This window comes from Coturnix japonica, chromosome 1 (genome assembly GCF_054131305.1).
Source record: "Coturnix japonica strain WE chromosome 1, WE-NBRP24, whole genome shotgun sequence".
NCBI classification, from domain to species: domain Eukaryota; kingdom Metazoa; phylum Chordata; class Aves; order Galliformes; family Phasianidae; genus Coturnix; species Coturnix japonica.
In genome coordinates this window covers 100,989,820-101,005,645 of record NC_140663.1, presented here as the reverse complement: position 1 = coordinate 101,005,645, position 15,826 = coordinate 100,989,820, and the positions used below count along the sequence as shown (strand labels likewise).

Sequence of the window (15,826 nt, the reverse complement as noted above, 5' to 3'; positions counted from 1 at the left end):
TCACGCCTCTTTTCCAAGAGTAGAAAGAGACCAGAAAATTAATCCAGAAGAACAGAATAGACTGAAAACAAAAATCAATCCTGGCTTACTGTTATTATTTGCAGCACCTTAAATCAAAGCCCTTTCAACATATGCCTTGAAAACAACAGAAACATGGATATAGTTCTTTGCATTCAGAACCTCAGTGTCATTATTAGCCAATTCCCATAAGCAAGGAAACCGAAGTTTCCAATTTTCACATTAATAAACAATGACTGGAAGTTATATAGACAAGAAAACCAGGTCCTCTTACTCCTAACTGTGCTCCAATAATATGCATGTGTTATAACAACAAACAAACAAACTGAGAGCAATAAGCAGCCCTCCCACTAAGAATGACATAAAAACAGAGGTAAAAGAGTCCATCACAAAGTATGACAAAACCACATTAAAATTAATTCTTAGTATTTAATCTATACACAATGTGTTTTTAATAAAGAATGCATTTCTTCCAGTCATACTTCTAACTTCACAGATAAAAACATGTTCTTATCTTAGCTGAAATTGAGAACAATAAAAAAAAAAAAGCTAAGAAATCAACGCTGTCAAGCAGCAAGTCAGTGGTGTTATGGACAGAGGCTACACAAAGCACAGATGGCACTGTCTATCCTAAATCTCTCCCACTTTTGTAACCCCTCCATGCTGTTAAAAAGAGCTAAATTATGCCACTATGAGGGCCACTCAGTCCCAGTGAATACCACTGCATAAATTTACATTGTCTTAGGTTTCCTCCCATGAAGAATAACTAGGAACTGAAATTGTCATTATGAACTTCTTGCATAAGATAATCACTGTCAGACTCCATGTCTTCTTCATCTACTGATGCTTCTGCCACACGCTTCATGCCCCGCTGCTGTGAAATGGCCAATGCGTATTTGATATTGTAGATATTCCATTCACAGCTGTAAAAATAAGAACATGTTAGAAACAAGATCACATCTTTTCTCCTAAAGTATAAACACCTCTAAAAGCAGAAGGTCTTGAAACATCTAATGCTACACTATTGTCCTTCAAATTACTCTACACTACAGTGAAGGGGTTTGATTTAAACTTTAAAATATAGCAATACGTACAGCTTGGAAACATCTTCAAAGTGACGCTGGATGCTTTTCTGAAGAAACTGAATCATGGGGAGCAGCTTCTGTGACCTTAAATGGAGAAAATATAAAATTTGCATTGTAATTTGTATTTATATGTAAAAATAAAGTACTTTCCTATGTTCTCAAAAGTTTAACAAACATACACATCGTTGTCTAACTTAACATTAGACAAACAAAAGCATTTTGCTTTTGATTGTGCTGAAAATGATTATATTTGATACAAATTATCTACTGCCAAACATTTTATTAACGTCACGCTGTGGCATGAACAATTAAATTCTTCTTGCTGTAACGACAATTTCTTTCAAGTACTAACTTACTTCCCAAACAACAAATACTAAGAGAAGACTTTTCACTATATATTTCACTTATACTAGGAGGAGACAATTCAAAACTATGCAGGCTTGCCCTGTGAAGAGCTTGGTAAGACGTCAATGCACTTACTAAGAAGCCAACAGTGCATGCTGTAATCACAAGGTAACTCTATGAAGTGCAGCCAATACAAGCTTGTTATCCTTCATCTGTACTCAAAGTACACTACCATTAAAAACAAAAAACCCCCAAATCACAAAATCACAGAATTGTAGGGGTTGGAAGGGACCTGTAGAGATCATGTAGTCCAACCCCCCTGCCAAAGCAGGCTCCCTACACCACGTCACACAGGTAGGTGTCCAGTCAGGTCTTGAATATCTCCAGAGAAGGAGACTCCACCACCTCCCTGGGCAGCCTGTTCCAGTGCTCCGTCACCCTCACTGTAAAGAAGTTCTTGCACACATTCGTGCGGAACTTCCTATGCTGTAGTTTCATCCCATTACTCCTAATCCTGTCCCCACGCACTACTGAAAAGAGATGGTAAACTTGATAGTAAAGAAGCTGTAAAAAGCATGTTGTTTCAATTCCTACGTATGCATCTACCAGTTCTGTCCTAAACTGCTTTAAAATGAGCTTTAAAATGCTTATTGTTTTTTTCATTTTCACAGCAGCTCACCTGGTTTTTAATTTCTGTCCATGCAGCATGAGCAGCTTATGAGCCCAAATAAGGTAGAACTCTAAATGACAAGATATCTCAAAGGCAGAGGCCAGAAACTCCAACACCTTTTCCACATACAGATCTGGGAGCGATGAGCAGACAACATCAACTGTGTACAGAGGAAACAAACAGAACAAAAAAACACAGACATTAGTGTTAAATAACTGTTTGGAATAGCAAGAATGAGACCAGAGGAAGGGATGTGGAGAAGCATAACATGATCTTTGGCAACTATTCAGTGTTCAATATTCTACTTTAGGGCACGGTACCAAAACTTCTCAACAAGCCTTTCCTTTTGAGTCTCCCAATCACTACTGGATTTAAAAGCAAGAAAAAAAACTCTCCTCTTACCCAAGATGTGCAATAGTATTTTCCCCCCTCTAACAGGATACTCTCCAACCATCTCACCTCCAGAACTTTTACCTGTCTCCTTCCCTCCTTAAGTGATCCTAACCACAGTCTTGTTGCTCCTGATTTTATAGTTCTTGTAGAACTATTAAGTAGAACTAGGAAAGTATAATAGCAATAGGCAATAAAGGACGCTTGCAAAGATCCAGAGCTGCCTGCTCACAGAGGAATTACCTGAATGCTGTTAGCAATTGGTTACTATGAAAAACAATTTATAATTGTTCAGAACATCGACGACCCCATTATATACAATTACTACTTATATTACTATTTTATTACTATATATGCAATTAAATTCAAATTAACAAATTCTTACTCTCTGCAGCCACTCCAACAGTTTTACATAATATTCAAGTCAATCTACCTTTCTATGTTAAAGAAACAGTCCCATATTCCTTCTGTTAACAGTGGATTTCAACAACCTAAATTTTCATGCTTCATCCTCTCAGTACCTCCTCAGCTGTTGTGTACTCTGGCCATCTAATAGTTTTCCAATTCCTTCTCCTGGAGGCTCCAGAACAACAGTATCTCTTGTATGAGATAGTATAAAACTGGACACCATGCTCCTAATACAATCTCACAAGTACTGAACAGAAGAGATGCATCACTTCTCTCAAGCTGCTGACTACATTCTCGACAGTACAGCCCAGACATCAGCTGATTCTCTTCACCACGCAGGTGCATTGCTAAGTCATGTTAAATTTAATAAGTCCTTCTAACATCAGTTGCTTTATCTTCACGAATGCAAAACTTGGCATAAATCCGGACCTGAGCAAAGTCCGTGTTGTAAAGTCACTAGATAACAATACAGCAACATGTTATAATTTTACCAGTCTAACCCAAGGAGGACAGCTTGTTTGATTGTTTTTTTGTTAAGCAGATCATCCTTTCTTCCCCAGTTTTTAGCAACTGTAAAAAGACTGAAGCATTTGAATGCTCTCTTTTTTTTTTTCCCCTCTCCTTTCCATAGAGAGAAACGTTACCCTTTATGCTTCACTTTATTTGGCTAAAACGTCTCTGCTTAAAATTAGCTCAGTCAAATTACACAGAAGATCCACTTACCTTCATTACCAGGTATGGCTTCTATAACCTCCTGAATTAACTTCTTTTCATTCAACTTAAGGGCCATGACAATAGCCACAGTGTATTCTTTCTGATGCAGCTTTTTGCGTATATTGCTCGGTGTAACATCAATATCCAGCTCAAAAGGATCAAAAATTAGCCCAGCATCCAATGAATAGATAAGAAGACCCTCGGTGGTGGTAGCTGCCCAGCTTCGTCCTAGAAAAGGAAACAAGACTGTTTAGGTACAAAGCTAAAGTTTTCTAGGATGCAAGCACAACAGTAATAACAAACAGATGATGCCCCGCTGCCTACAACATGCATGACAGGGAACAGTGCATCACTGATAGACCCCTTTGCTCTTCTACTTGTCTATTTGTTTCACATGGAAGGAAAGAAAAAAAAAATCACAGTCTCAATCAACACTTGCCTGTAGGAGAGAATCGCAGGCAAGTTACTCTTATTTCTGGTTTGAAGTGTCGAGAACTCATGTCACCTAAAAGAGAAGTTGAAAAGGGATTTAATACAGCCTCCAAAAGTTTGTGGTCTACATATCAGTGATAACAGAGTAGTTAGAGTCATGCTGAACAGTGTGAAACAAAACTTGGCAGTTAAAAGACATGCACAGGAGATCATAAAATAAGCTAAACAAAATGTCAGGACTGAATTTTGTGGTGTCATTTGAAAGATCAGAGGCAAAGCACAGAATTGGGAAACAAATGTGGGTCTCACAAGTATATCCATATAGCGCTGAATGTGGTACATGTATAATAAACCCTTAAAACCACAGACGACTCAAGTCTACTACAAAAACTGAGCTGGATTTCAAATTCAAAGCCTTCATATCTGGCATCTACTTTAGAACAAAGACTTTGATCCTCAGGAAGACAAGACAGTAAAGTCAAAAGCCACACCTGTTTTTACTCCCGGAAGAGGAATAGCAACACCATCTTCATCTCCAGCACCTTCATCGATCAGAGCCATGCTGCCAAATTCAGTCATTTTTCTCCGATCTAAGTATTCCTATAAAAACACAGAAGTTCCATTCACTGCGCAGTCTCCTCTCCAACACCTCTATTAACTGAAAATATCCCATAACACTCAAGAACATTCAAGACAAGAAACTGACACAAGAAAATCAGCTCAGTACAAAACATCAGTCTTCAAGACTTCCATTAATTTTAAGTTAACTGGCTGACTACGCTTAAAAGGATTTTGCTCGTTAACACAGACACATTGTAAGCTAGAAAGATTCTAGTGAGTTACATTTCAGGTAACAATTTTGTTTTCTAAGAAATAACTTCCTTTTATATCTCTGGAGAAGAGGCGGCTCAGGGGGGACCTTGTAGCTCTCTATAACTTCCTGAAGGGAGGTTGTAGTGAGCTGGGGGTTGGCCTCTTCTCTCATGTAATCAGTGATAGAACTAGAGGGAATGGTTTTAAGCTGCACCAGGGGAGATTCAGGCTGGACATTATGAAGTATTACTTCTCGGAAAGAGTAGTCAGGCATTGGAATGCACTGCCCAGGGAGGTGGTGGAGTTACCGACCATGGGACTGTTCAAGAAACGTTTGGATGTTGTGTTGATGAATATGATTTAGCTGGAAAGTATTGGCAATGGTTGGACTAGATGATCTTCTAGGTCTTTTTCAACCTTGATAATTCTGTGATTCTGTGATTCTCTCCTGCACAAAACTTAGAAAACAAATCCATGCATCAAAATATCCAGGGATCCTGTTTAAATTAGTAGTTACATCCAAAGTCAAAGCTTTGGTGCAGTAAGGGGTGAAACCGACCACTACAGCCACATACCTCCATTGCATCTAAAGAAAAGTTGCAGGAGATCTCAAATTTTTTCATAAGAATCTGTTCTTTGACATTATAAATGCAAACAAATTTTGACAATCCACCTGCCAAAATGGATTGCCCATCTGCTGAGTAGCACAGAGTGGTAAAAGATCTGGTAAATAAAAAGAAAAAAAATGGTTAATTTCACTGCCACTTCAAGCCAAAAGACTCACGTGCAATGTGAAGATACATAAGAGAAATCATTCAGTTGTAAAAGTAATAGAGGCCTTCATTCACATGTTAACATATTTTACTACAATCAAATGCTTTCGGTGCTTTACTATGGAAGAATCACGAGCAAATTAAAACTTCAAAGCTTTTTCAAGTACATCAGTACTTCTGACGCCCTGCTGCAACCCTGCAAATGAGCTTTCAATTGTACTCTGTGAAACACTAAGAATGGTGAGAAGAGAGGAAAAAAACACCAAGGTGTGTAAAGAAAGAAGGTGGTTGATTTCAACACCAAAAAATACATTTTTAAGAAACATTATTTAATTTTGAGGGGAAGCAATAGGAAGGAAAAGGGAGGTTTGTGCAGCAATGAAAAAAGAGAGGAATGGAACACAAGATGTCTGTATTAGACTATTTGAAAGCAAATAAATTCGAGTTGGCTTTAAAAATTATTTCACATACATAGTAATGTGTAAGAATCCCACAGCATATTCACATTGATTTAAAAAAAAAAACTTCCTACACAGTCATAGATACATAATGTTTACATAACAACATATCCACTTGAAAGAGCCATCACTTTTGTTAAATGAAAACCTCATAACAATCTAGTATTACGCTGGAAACACAAGCTTGTGAAAGAGAACAGACGATCAGCGTGACGCTGATCAGGTGGTCAACACAGTAGATACATCCAGATGTCAACACCAGAAATCTTTTAAAATCCAGAGTCTGAATCAAAACAGTTGAACAGCAGATGCGCTCTGAAATCTTCATGTAAAAAACAAGCAGAAAAACCCAATTCTAAAGCAAATGCCAGCATGGCACCCTCTTTTCAATGGCTCTCTTGTTCACTTACTTTCCTTTGGCTGATTGCTTGGCTGTTATTTTATCAAGCTCCTTCCTTCCCATTTGAAGGTCATGCCTTCCCTCAATTGAGCCAACTTGGACTGCATTTTCATGATCCCAAAATGTTATCTGTCCATTCAGAGACGCAACTGCAAGCTCCTTGCCATCAGGGCGGAAAGCGACAACAAGTACTGCAAAGAATTTAATTAACAGTTAAAATACAGCCTTAACTTTTCCTAGGAAAAGATCGTATGTTTATCTAAGAAAAAATACCCACATTTTTCAAGTATGTCATCTCAACTACCACAAGAAGCTTATGATTAACAAGTGTCACAGTATTTTTTCTCCAGACAACATATATGTTCAGCTAATTATATAGCTAGAGCTGGTAGTATATAAAAAGGATTTCTTGCACTGCTAATTAAGTACTACAGAGAACTACTCAACCTTTTGTTTCCAGTATTAAGAAAAAAATACATTTGTATTAGACAGTTGTATGATATGAAATAGATTTTACCATCAGAGTTCAACATCAGCGTCTCCTTAGTTCTCCAGCTGTCTAACATATCCCATAACTTGACAGTTTTATCCCAAGAGCCACTAGCAAGAACACACTTCATTGGGTTAAAAGACAAACTGCTGATGGGGCCCTCGTGTCCTGATAAGACCTAATAAAAGGATCACATGGAAATAGGTAAGAGAAACTGAAGTTCATATGGTATGTGTTCAATAAACTTTCAATACAGCAATAAGACTATACCTGATTTGTCCATGAACACTAGTGGTAGCTTTTGGATATGAGGGATGACATAACACTGATTCTCAACTTTTTATTTAAATAAACTGAAAAGAAAATTGCTGAAGTGCTACCACTGTACAGGTACCTATAACCACTCTCATGCATGCATATATGCATACAGTCCTTACAGAGATGAAGACTTAGGAATAGTCCTCTTTCCCTGACTTATCAGGAGAGCAACACTGAAGAACTGGTAACAAAGAGTAGTAAGTATTTTTCAAGCATGGAGCTCCCACTCCCCTCAACAGAAATAATGGAGAGGAACTAAACCCAAAACTCTGAAAATCCACTCAAGTACATGTTGAGATATTACTAATGCTCTGTATTCAACATCCACACCAAATTAAATATATGAATTGTTCAATTTATCTGATTCACCATCAGATGTACAATGTTAAAGAACTGAAAACAACAAATGACAATGACTCTCCATAATTAACTGTACCCCACAGAGAGTAAATCCAAACTAGCAGCAAGACACTGGAGATTGAAACTGATAGTTTTACCACCCTCCATATTAAATAACCATACAAAAAAAAATCATGCCCCTACTCTGCATCAACAAAACTATTCACGCAATCTGTACTGATCTTACAACAGCACCTACACTTTCTTTAGTTCCTTAAGAAAATATGTAGAAAAGAACAATTCTGAACAACTAGTTGACTGAAAACTCTCTTTCCCAGCGTGGTAGCACAGTAATACTTCCAGCAATATTTGTGTTACTTCAGCAGCTAGAAAGAGCTCATTACTCAAAAATTCATTGTGGGTCCTTACATCCAACAGCCTCCCACTCTGCATTGACCAGATGAATATTTCAAAGGAATCCTGGGAACCAGCTGACACAATCTCACCACTGGAGTCCACAGCCAAACAAGAGAACTGACTTGGTCGTGGAGAAGTAAAGGTACGGAAATTGCGGTACCTATAGTAAATGTGAAAAAAAAAACCATTACAAAGAGCTGTAAAAGTACCATCAATCGACAGTTTGTTGCATTTTGGGTGGGGAAAAAAGACAACTAAATGATACATAAAAGCTTTAGGAAAAGTTACCTGTGCAGATCAAAGGCTCGCACTGTTCCATCCAAGGAAGCACTCAAAATTACATAACCACTAGAAGTAAAAGTTACAGCAGTTACGCCACTGCTGTGTTCAGTAAAAGTGACAAAACAAAAACTGCTTGAAGTGTTCCACACTTTCACCTGCAAGAGAGATCAGAAAAGCCTTCCTGGAATCTCCACCAGCAGTTCAGAACGAACATATAAGCAAGCAGAAAAGTAAAGAAAAACTAGGTCTAAAACTCTTTACAGCATAAGGAACTTTCAATACAGTTGGAGAAGACTGTGTGAAAGAGGCAGAGCTCAAACTTGTCATTAGACCTCTACAGGCAAATAAACATATAAATTAAGTGGAGACAAAACACTTTTGAAATAAAGCTAAAATTTCAAGGAAAACTCAAACATTTCAGACTCTTCAACTCTGACCTGCCAACTTCAAGCACCAAATTCAAAACCAACTGTGAGCCCTTTCAAAAAGCTACAACTGAAATGTTATTTCAAATTTCCCCCAAACAAAAAAGGTTAGAAGTTCAGTTATCTGCAGTTTGAGATTTAGGGGTCTTGGTTGATTTTAAATATGAATGGTAGAAACTATGAAGTGGCAGGTCTTTTCTTTTACCCCATCAAAACTTCTGATGGACAGATGCTATCTTCAGCACATTTGAGAATCAAGAGATTATAATTTGCAGAGCATACCAACAGCAAATCAAAGCATACATTGTGCAGACAAATTAAAACATCTAAGAAAACCAAGGACAAAAAAATACAGGTATCAATTACAGTAACACAGCTTTCTACATACAATGGAAATTCAAAGGTGTTTACTATCTTTTTACAATTTAAGTCTGTAATTCAGTAATACTGTCACTCACTTTCCCATCCTCTCCTCCAGTTACTATGTATTGCCCATCTGGAGAATAAGCCAATGAAACCATGCTGTTGAAGTGGCCCTGCTGTTTCAGCACGTAGGACTCGCTCTGCCATTCCCATACCAGGAGCTGACCCAAACCTGCGAACACACAAGGACTGATAGGAATTATGAATCCAATGATAGAACCTAGTAATGCACACCAAAAAACACATACTTGCACCTAACAATCAAAGAATAAAAAAAGTTGATGCAAACAGGCTGTATTATGTCTCTTGGGAGCTATTGGTAATAGGTGAACGGTTGGACTGGACAATCTTTTAGGTCTTTTTCAACCTTGGTGATTCTATGATTCTCTATATTAATTTTAATACAAGTAATTTTCATTTCACAAGTTCAAGATTAATTTCCTGAACAACCAGGGTCTGCTACTTGGCCTAATATCCTCAGTTCTACAACAGTTTTTAACAGTTTTTGTAACAAATGGATGGATGTTGATAAACAGCCAAAAATCAAAAATATGCATGGAAAGAACTTTTATTTTTCTGTTTATGTCAATTCATTTGTTCATTTTGCAATTTCACCTTCAAGATGCTGTTGTCATCTGACTGGCAACTGACCTTATTAAGTGGTCACTGCAATGAATAACCAAGGTAGCTTGCGGCTTTCCAGTCCTCCACGCCTCAACATCAAGGGCAATGAAGGAGATGGCAACTTTTTACCTTTTAATTTTTTGACTAGATGAACTGGAAAGAAAAGCAGGGCTGTCTGAAGATATAAACTTAGTAACCGTGCTAACCATTATGGACTGGGCAGAAGCAGACGTATGAACATTCATCTTACTTTGTATAATGCCATGTGTCAGAAGAAGTGGCTATGGATAAAAGATGAAAGCCCCAAAAAAGAGCGTACTATGAAGTACATTACTAATGAAGAGTTGTAATTCAAAGAATAGAAGCTTCATTTGTTTTTATTCTAGCTCCATGAATCACAGGAACTCTGAGGACAAACTGGTTAGGGACACATACAGACACTATGGAGATGAGTCTGTAGATTATTAACATTTCAACATCTGGAATCAGGAAGGGCAGGAGGAATTTGGATTTGTTCGCCATAGCATTCCTCATTTTTCCATGAATACAGATCAAACAGTTCACAAACCTGAACATCCAAAAGCGATCCAGTCACCGGTAGAGTTGATAGAAATAGAAGCAATCCGTTGGTCTGAAATACTAAAGAAAGAAAATTACCCAATAAATAAACTTGCATTTTCAAGCCTTGTGTGATAAAACTGGAAACTTCTGAGAAAGCAAAGTTTGTTTCCTATCTTCAAGCAAGAACAAGATTACTGTAACATCAAAAGCAGCATTAAAACCTTCCTTTACTATAGCCAGAAACATCAAACAGATGCTGCTTTATTCACAATGAAGACAAGAACATCCATATCCCAAATGAAGACACACTCGTCAGTAACAGAGCAGAACTTCCCAAATTCAAGAAAACAAAATACTGTGGATTCTTCTGGGTTGTACAAAGAAATTATGCATTCTTTAGCTAGGCTCATACAGCAATAGAAAAAAAATGTTATCTTCTCCAACCTAGGTACAACTTATAAGCTATCTTCAATACACTGATTTTTTTTTTACTTCTCTTTTTCTATTAGCTTTATCTGCTACAAAGAAACTGACAACAGAAATTCCTCCTGATATCCAAACTAAATCTCCCACGGAACAATTGAGGCCACCTCCTCACATCCTATCACTTGTCACCAAAGAGACCAACTTCTTCCTCACTGCAGCCACCTTTCAGGTGGTTGGAGAAACTAATAAGGTTTCTTTCAGCCTCTATTTCTCTAGACTAAACACTCCCAGTTCCTCCAGCCACTCCTCAAATACCATCTTCTAATCCCCTTACCAGTTCTGCTGCTTTTCTTTGAGCATTTTTCAGCAATTCAGTACTGTTCTTCTAGTGAGGGGTCCAAAACTGAACACAAGTTTACCAATGATTCTGCCTTTCCAGAAATTACAACACTAAATCAATGCTCCCGTGTAAGATTTTTGTGCTCCCAATACTAATCCATCACTAGTAAATATGGTGTCTCCTCAAGCAAAGAAACAAACAAAGACAAAAAACAAACAGCCCCCACTCCCAAGTCAAACAACCACTAACCCCTATCTCACCTCAAGGAATGTATCAGATTGAAATCCGGAAGCTCGTGGAGGTGAAAGATTCCAGAAGCAAAACCAGTGACCAGCAGGTGTGTTTTCTTGTGATAAGCTGCGGATGTCAGGTTATTAAAATCTCCTTCTTTATTGAAAAAATACCTGAGCATCAAAGAAATAAGAGAAACAGTGTAAAAGAGAAGAATGCTCTCATAGCTCCAATTCCATACAGGTTGAGTATTTCAACAGTATCCTATGGCAGATCTCAAAAGCACTGGAAAAAAAAGTGGTGGAAATTAATTATATGTATATTCCCATATAGTTCTTGAAGAACTAACTCTCTTCCCTTTTCTCTTCCAGAGTGTTTATAGCTGCAAATGTAGTTATCTATCAGAAGTGAAACCTGACCATAAGCAACATAAGGGTCTAAAATTAAGCTCAGAGGAATTGCACTATGCATTCACCTCTGTTCATCACAGGTGGTTTTCATGGATTCACTGGTTATCCTAATATATGCGAGCCTCCTACAGAGACAATAGTTGTGAGCACCATACGTCTAGTGAAGAAGTTTCTCTCCATTTCTTTGCAGGTATAACTCCTACTGGAAATAAAAACATAAGCACTCCATGATAGTGCTGAACATTATTCAACAGTTATATATTCCAGATTTCTTTGTTGCCTGGAAGCAATGCTCCACAGAGCATTCAACAGTCTGGGGTAGGGCACTTTCCATACACTTCCTTTACAATCAGAGAAACCGGGAAGAGAAGCCTGATGTCTGGCACTCCTGGTTACCCCTTCTGAAATCCCATTTCTCCCCCCCTAGTTTCCTTATAAACACTGTGCTCCTTTCAGCAAAGCTAAACATAACAACTATCTTAAGACCAGATTACCTGGTACCTGCTCAACATAGCAAACTTCCACAAAAGCTCTGCCTTTGGATAAAAGAAAATCACTTACTTTGCCACACGTGTATATTTAACCTTCTCTCTCATCTCCTGCTCATTTGGATTGGTTTTTCCACGAATTTCTTCACCCTTGGGTTCTTCAAGAAATCCATCATCATCTTTTACACTGTTCTTTTGTCTAACTTCTTTAGGGGGCATGGGCTTCAGACCATCAAGCTCTGTGTCACACTGCCACACACAGAGAGCTCCATCCCGGCTAACTGTGTATAGCTACAACAGAAACAAAAACCTGTGATTATCGTGTAACAGACTTCTTTGAAAGCTCTTGCCCTGTTTTAATTACTACACAAGGGGATACTACAGAAGGGATAGGGAGCCTACAATCTAACACTGGGATTATATTTTACTTAGGCAATTTTATTACCAGCTGGAATTACAACTAATTAATCCTTTCATAATTAAAGCTGTAACTTTTGGGTTTTGTTTTTTTTTGAGGGGGAGGTCCTTTAAATTACTCTCACTTTAACATTTACTTCTTGTAACACTGAAGAAATTTTAAACTCATGATCACTGAAGATGAGATTCTGAGACAGCAACACAGCCACATCCTTTCCTAAAGGTAAGACTGTACTTCAGATACTTTCATATAAAAATTTAGAAACATGGAATCATTGTATACATACATCGAGACTGTCCTCTTCAAAAAAGCAGGCTACTATTACATCCTTATGCCCACCAAGTGAGTAATATATCAAGTTTGCCCATCGCTCTGCTCCAAACACCCATGTAGACATGTCCTTGCTTCCAACTGCAAAACACCTTAAAAAAAAAAAGCTATTTGAGTTAGAATGCTCTCTTTTAAGACTATCACTGGCTGCAGAACATTCTACATAGGAAGACGAGTCAGCACTTTACAAGTCATTTTACACATGAGGTTTGTAAACTGAGTACTAATTTACTCTTGCAAAGATACATAGGATTAAATACACTCAAAGGGTCAGCCATGTTCATACCTGAAATAAGTTTCTTTCATGAATGACTGGACAATGTCAAGCAAGAATGCACTACTGGTCCTTAACACATACTTAGTTCATACCTTCTAGTCTGCCTAGCTACAGTATTTACATACTTCATACACCATATATATAGAGTGTATGCGAGACATATAACACAGTATTTCATTAAAGTATAATCCAAATATTAAAGCTAGAATCACTTTACAGCAAAGAAAATACATGCATACATGCAAATAGCACTAACAAAGTGAGCAGGTAGACGGTGTTTCTGTTTAACAACTCACTTGGAATCATCAGTCCAGTCAATACAAGTTGTTTCATCGTATGGACCAAAGTAAGTTTTGTCCAGAACAAATGCATTGAATTCTCGTTTCTTCCCAGGAGCATGGTACATAAGAGCAACATTGTCTTTCGTAATCACAAACTTCCTGTCATAAAGGGAAAAAAGCAGAATTGCAGGCAAAGCTGTTAAAGTAAGCTATTTTTCCACTACTGCCTGCAATAAAACAGAACAACATAACATACATCCTTTATAGTTGCCCCACAGCCAGTGTAATTCCTTAATAGAGAACTGCGATTCCAACTTCCAAGCGAAAAATTCATTTACAATTATCTCAAGTCACTTTAACTGAGAAATATTGCCAAAAGGGAAGTCTACACCTTTTCTTCTTACTCTTTAATGCTCCCCGCTATCTCATATCACTACACTTTGGCTTGGTGACCAGACACTTAAAGCATAAGGGCCATGAAAAGAAGCACTCAATTCAGAAAACTGTTCCTTTCAGTAATACAGTTGTCTAAACTAAACCAAGCCAGCAGCAAAATTGCTCCACAATGAACTGATAGTCCCCCACATTTTTCCACCTCTCTTATAATATGAAGAGAACAGTTAAGATTCATAGCAAGTGTTCTACGATTCTAGAAGTTCTACCATAGACAACACACACAACAGCCACCTTCCCAGACTGTTGCCAAGCTTTACTCTTCCTTTTCTTTTCTCCTCTCAACTTTCCTGATGAAGAAGCCCTGGTCCAGCCCCAAATTTGTAAATAAAATTCCCTGATTGATTGGTCAGAATGTTTTTAATAATTACAACCAGTTTATGAGGTAATTTCACTTCTTTTGCTCTAAAGCACACACGTTTCACTTACTTGCCATCAGGGGAAAAGGAGACACTGTGCACTGGCTTGTGGAAATGAAATTGATGTATCACAGATTTACCGATCAAACTGATGAGCAAGGCAGCTCCCTCTGCATTGGAGAATACAGATATTATTCAGTGTCCACCAAAAGCATAACCCTACAAAGCTTAGCTTTCCCTTATTAAAATAATAATAATGAAGTACCCCCTCGGAAACTACTTAACAATGTAAATAAAAGAAACAAAGTTATCAGTTGCTTTTTAAAACCTTCCCCAGAAAATCCAAACTAATTGTTAAAGCAGAGCACTTCTGAACTGTTGTAAGGTTAAACACCTGCTTTCATGCAGTACCTATGCTTCATTCCTTTATAAAGCAAATACGGTATTTGGGTAAGTACCTTCATCAACAAGGATGGCAAGGCTTCCATCTGGAGAGAGCGCCACACACACAATGTTGAGCCGTGTGGCCAGTGGGAACGTTTCACATTTATTACTGCAAGAAGATGACGAGAAAAAAAATTAAAAAATGAGTACAAGAACACAGAAATGAGTGCTATGTCTGGCATCAACAAAATACGGCCTGATGCCTGGAATCATAGGATGGTTTGGATAGGAAGGGCCCTTAAAGATTATCCAGCCTTAACCCCAGGGCTGCCCCCTACCAGCTCAGGCTGCCCAGGGCCCCATCCAACCTGGCCTTGAGCGCCTCCAGGGATGGGGCACCACAGCTTCTATGGGCAGCTGTGCCAGCACATCACTACCCTCTCAGTGAAAAATTTCCCCCTGACATCATAAACCTCTTCTAGGGTCGGGCCGCAGCCCCGCACGCTGCCCCCGGAGGGAGAGGGGAGGTTCACCGGGTCTCGCTCACTTCTTCAGATCGAAGAGAGAGATCCTGTTCCCGACGGGGCTAATGAGGCAGCTGCCATCGCGGGTGAAGTTGAGGTTCCCGCGGCGGTACACGGTGCCCAGCAGGCCGGAGAACTGCGAGGAGAGGAGGGGGATGGTTAGACGGGAAGGGGAGAGGCAGGGGCCGCCACTAAGTCACTCACTCACCCGGTAGGCGAACTTCATGGCGGCATGCAGAAAACGTGGAGCTTACGCCACCGGCGCGCCCGGCTACGCAGCGGGACAGCACAGCGCATGCACCGGGGAGGAGACAGCTCCGTGCTGAGGGAGGGAATGGCGGACTGACAGAGGAGCCTCCGCCCCGCCTCTATTCCTTCATATATATGGCTTCACCTTAAGAGTCCAGCGGACATAATCCGAGCTGGGCTCAGGGGATCTATTGGAGCTGTGTGGGTCGGGAGTCCGGCCTGTCACAGCGGACCTGCAGCAGGACACAACGCCGCTGCCTCTCCCTACAGC

General features: G+C 39.0%; 1 protein-coding gene across 1 annotated transcript; it reads right to left on the bottom strand.

The window, feature by feature from the left end:
- Nucleotides 1-427: 427 nt before the first annotated feature.
- Nucleotides 428-15,566, bottom strand: PWP2 (PWP2 small subunit processome component). Its single transcript, XM_015883844.3, has 21 exons — nucleotides 15,515-15,566; nucleotides 15,330-15,442; nucleotides 14,857-14,951; nucleotides 14,469-14,568; nucleotides 13,602-13,745; nucleotides 12,985-13,120; nucleotides 12,354-12,571; nucleotides 11,412-11,555; nucleotides 10,393-10,463; nucleotides 9,236-9,372; nucleotides 8,359-8,507; nucleotides 8,083-8,230; nucleotides 7,024-7,174; nucleotides 6,517-6,697; nucleotides 5,451-5,598; nucleotides 4,554-4,662; nucleotides 4,070-4,135; nucleotides 3,640-3,858; nucleotides 2,128-2,278; nucleotides 1,113-1,187; nucleotides 428-941 (listed from the first exon to the last, which is right to left on the bottom strand). Exons 1-21 carry the CDS (start codon nucleotides 15,530-15,532, stop codon nucleotides 785-787), a joined length of 2,730 nt encoding a protein of 909 aa, XP_015739330.2. The 5' UTR covers nucleotides 15,533-15,566; the 3' UTR covers nucleotides 428-784.
- Between the last annotated feature and the right edge of the window lie 260 nt (nucleotides 15,567-15,826).

Coding starts and splice junctions, on each gene's coding strand:
- PWP2 (XM_015883844.3), bottom strand. Junction 10,464..11,411: donor AATCTGATACATTCCTTGAG/GTGAGATAGGGG, acceptor TTCTTTCTTTAG/TATTTCAGACCAACGGATTG. Junction 4,136..4,553: donor TCTTCCGGGAGTAAAAACAG/GTGTGGCTTTTG, acceptor CTTCTCTTTTAG/GTGACATGAGTTCTCGACAC.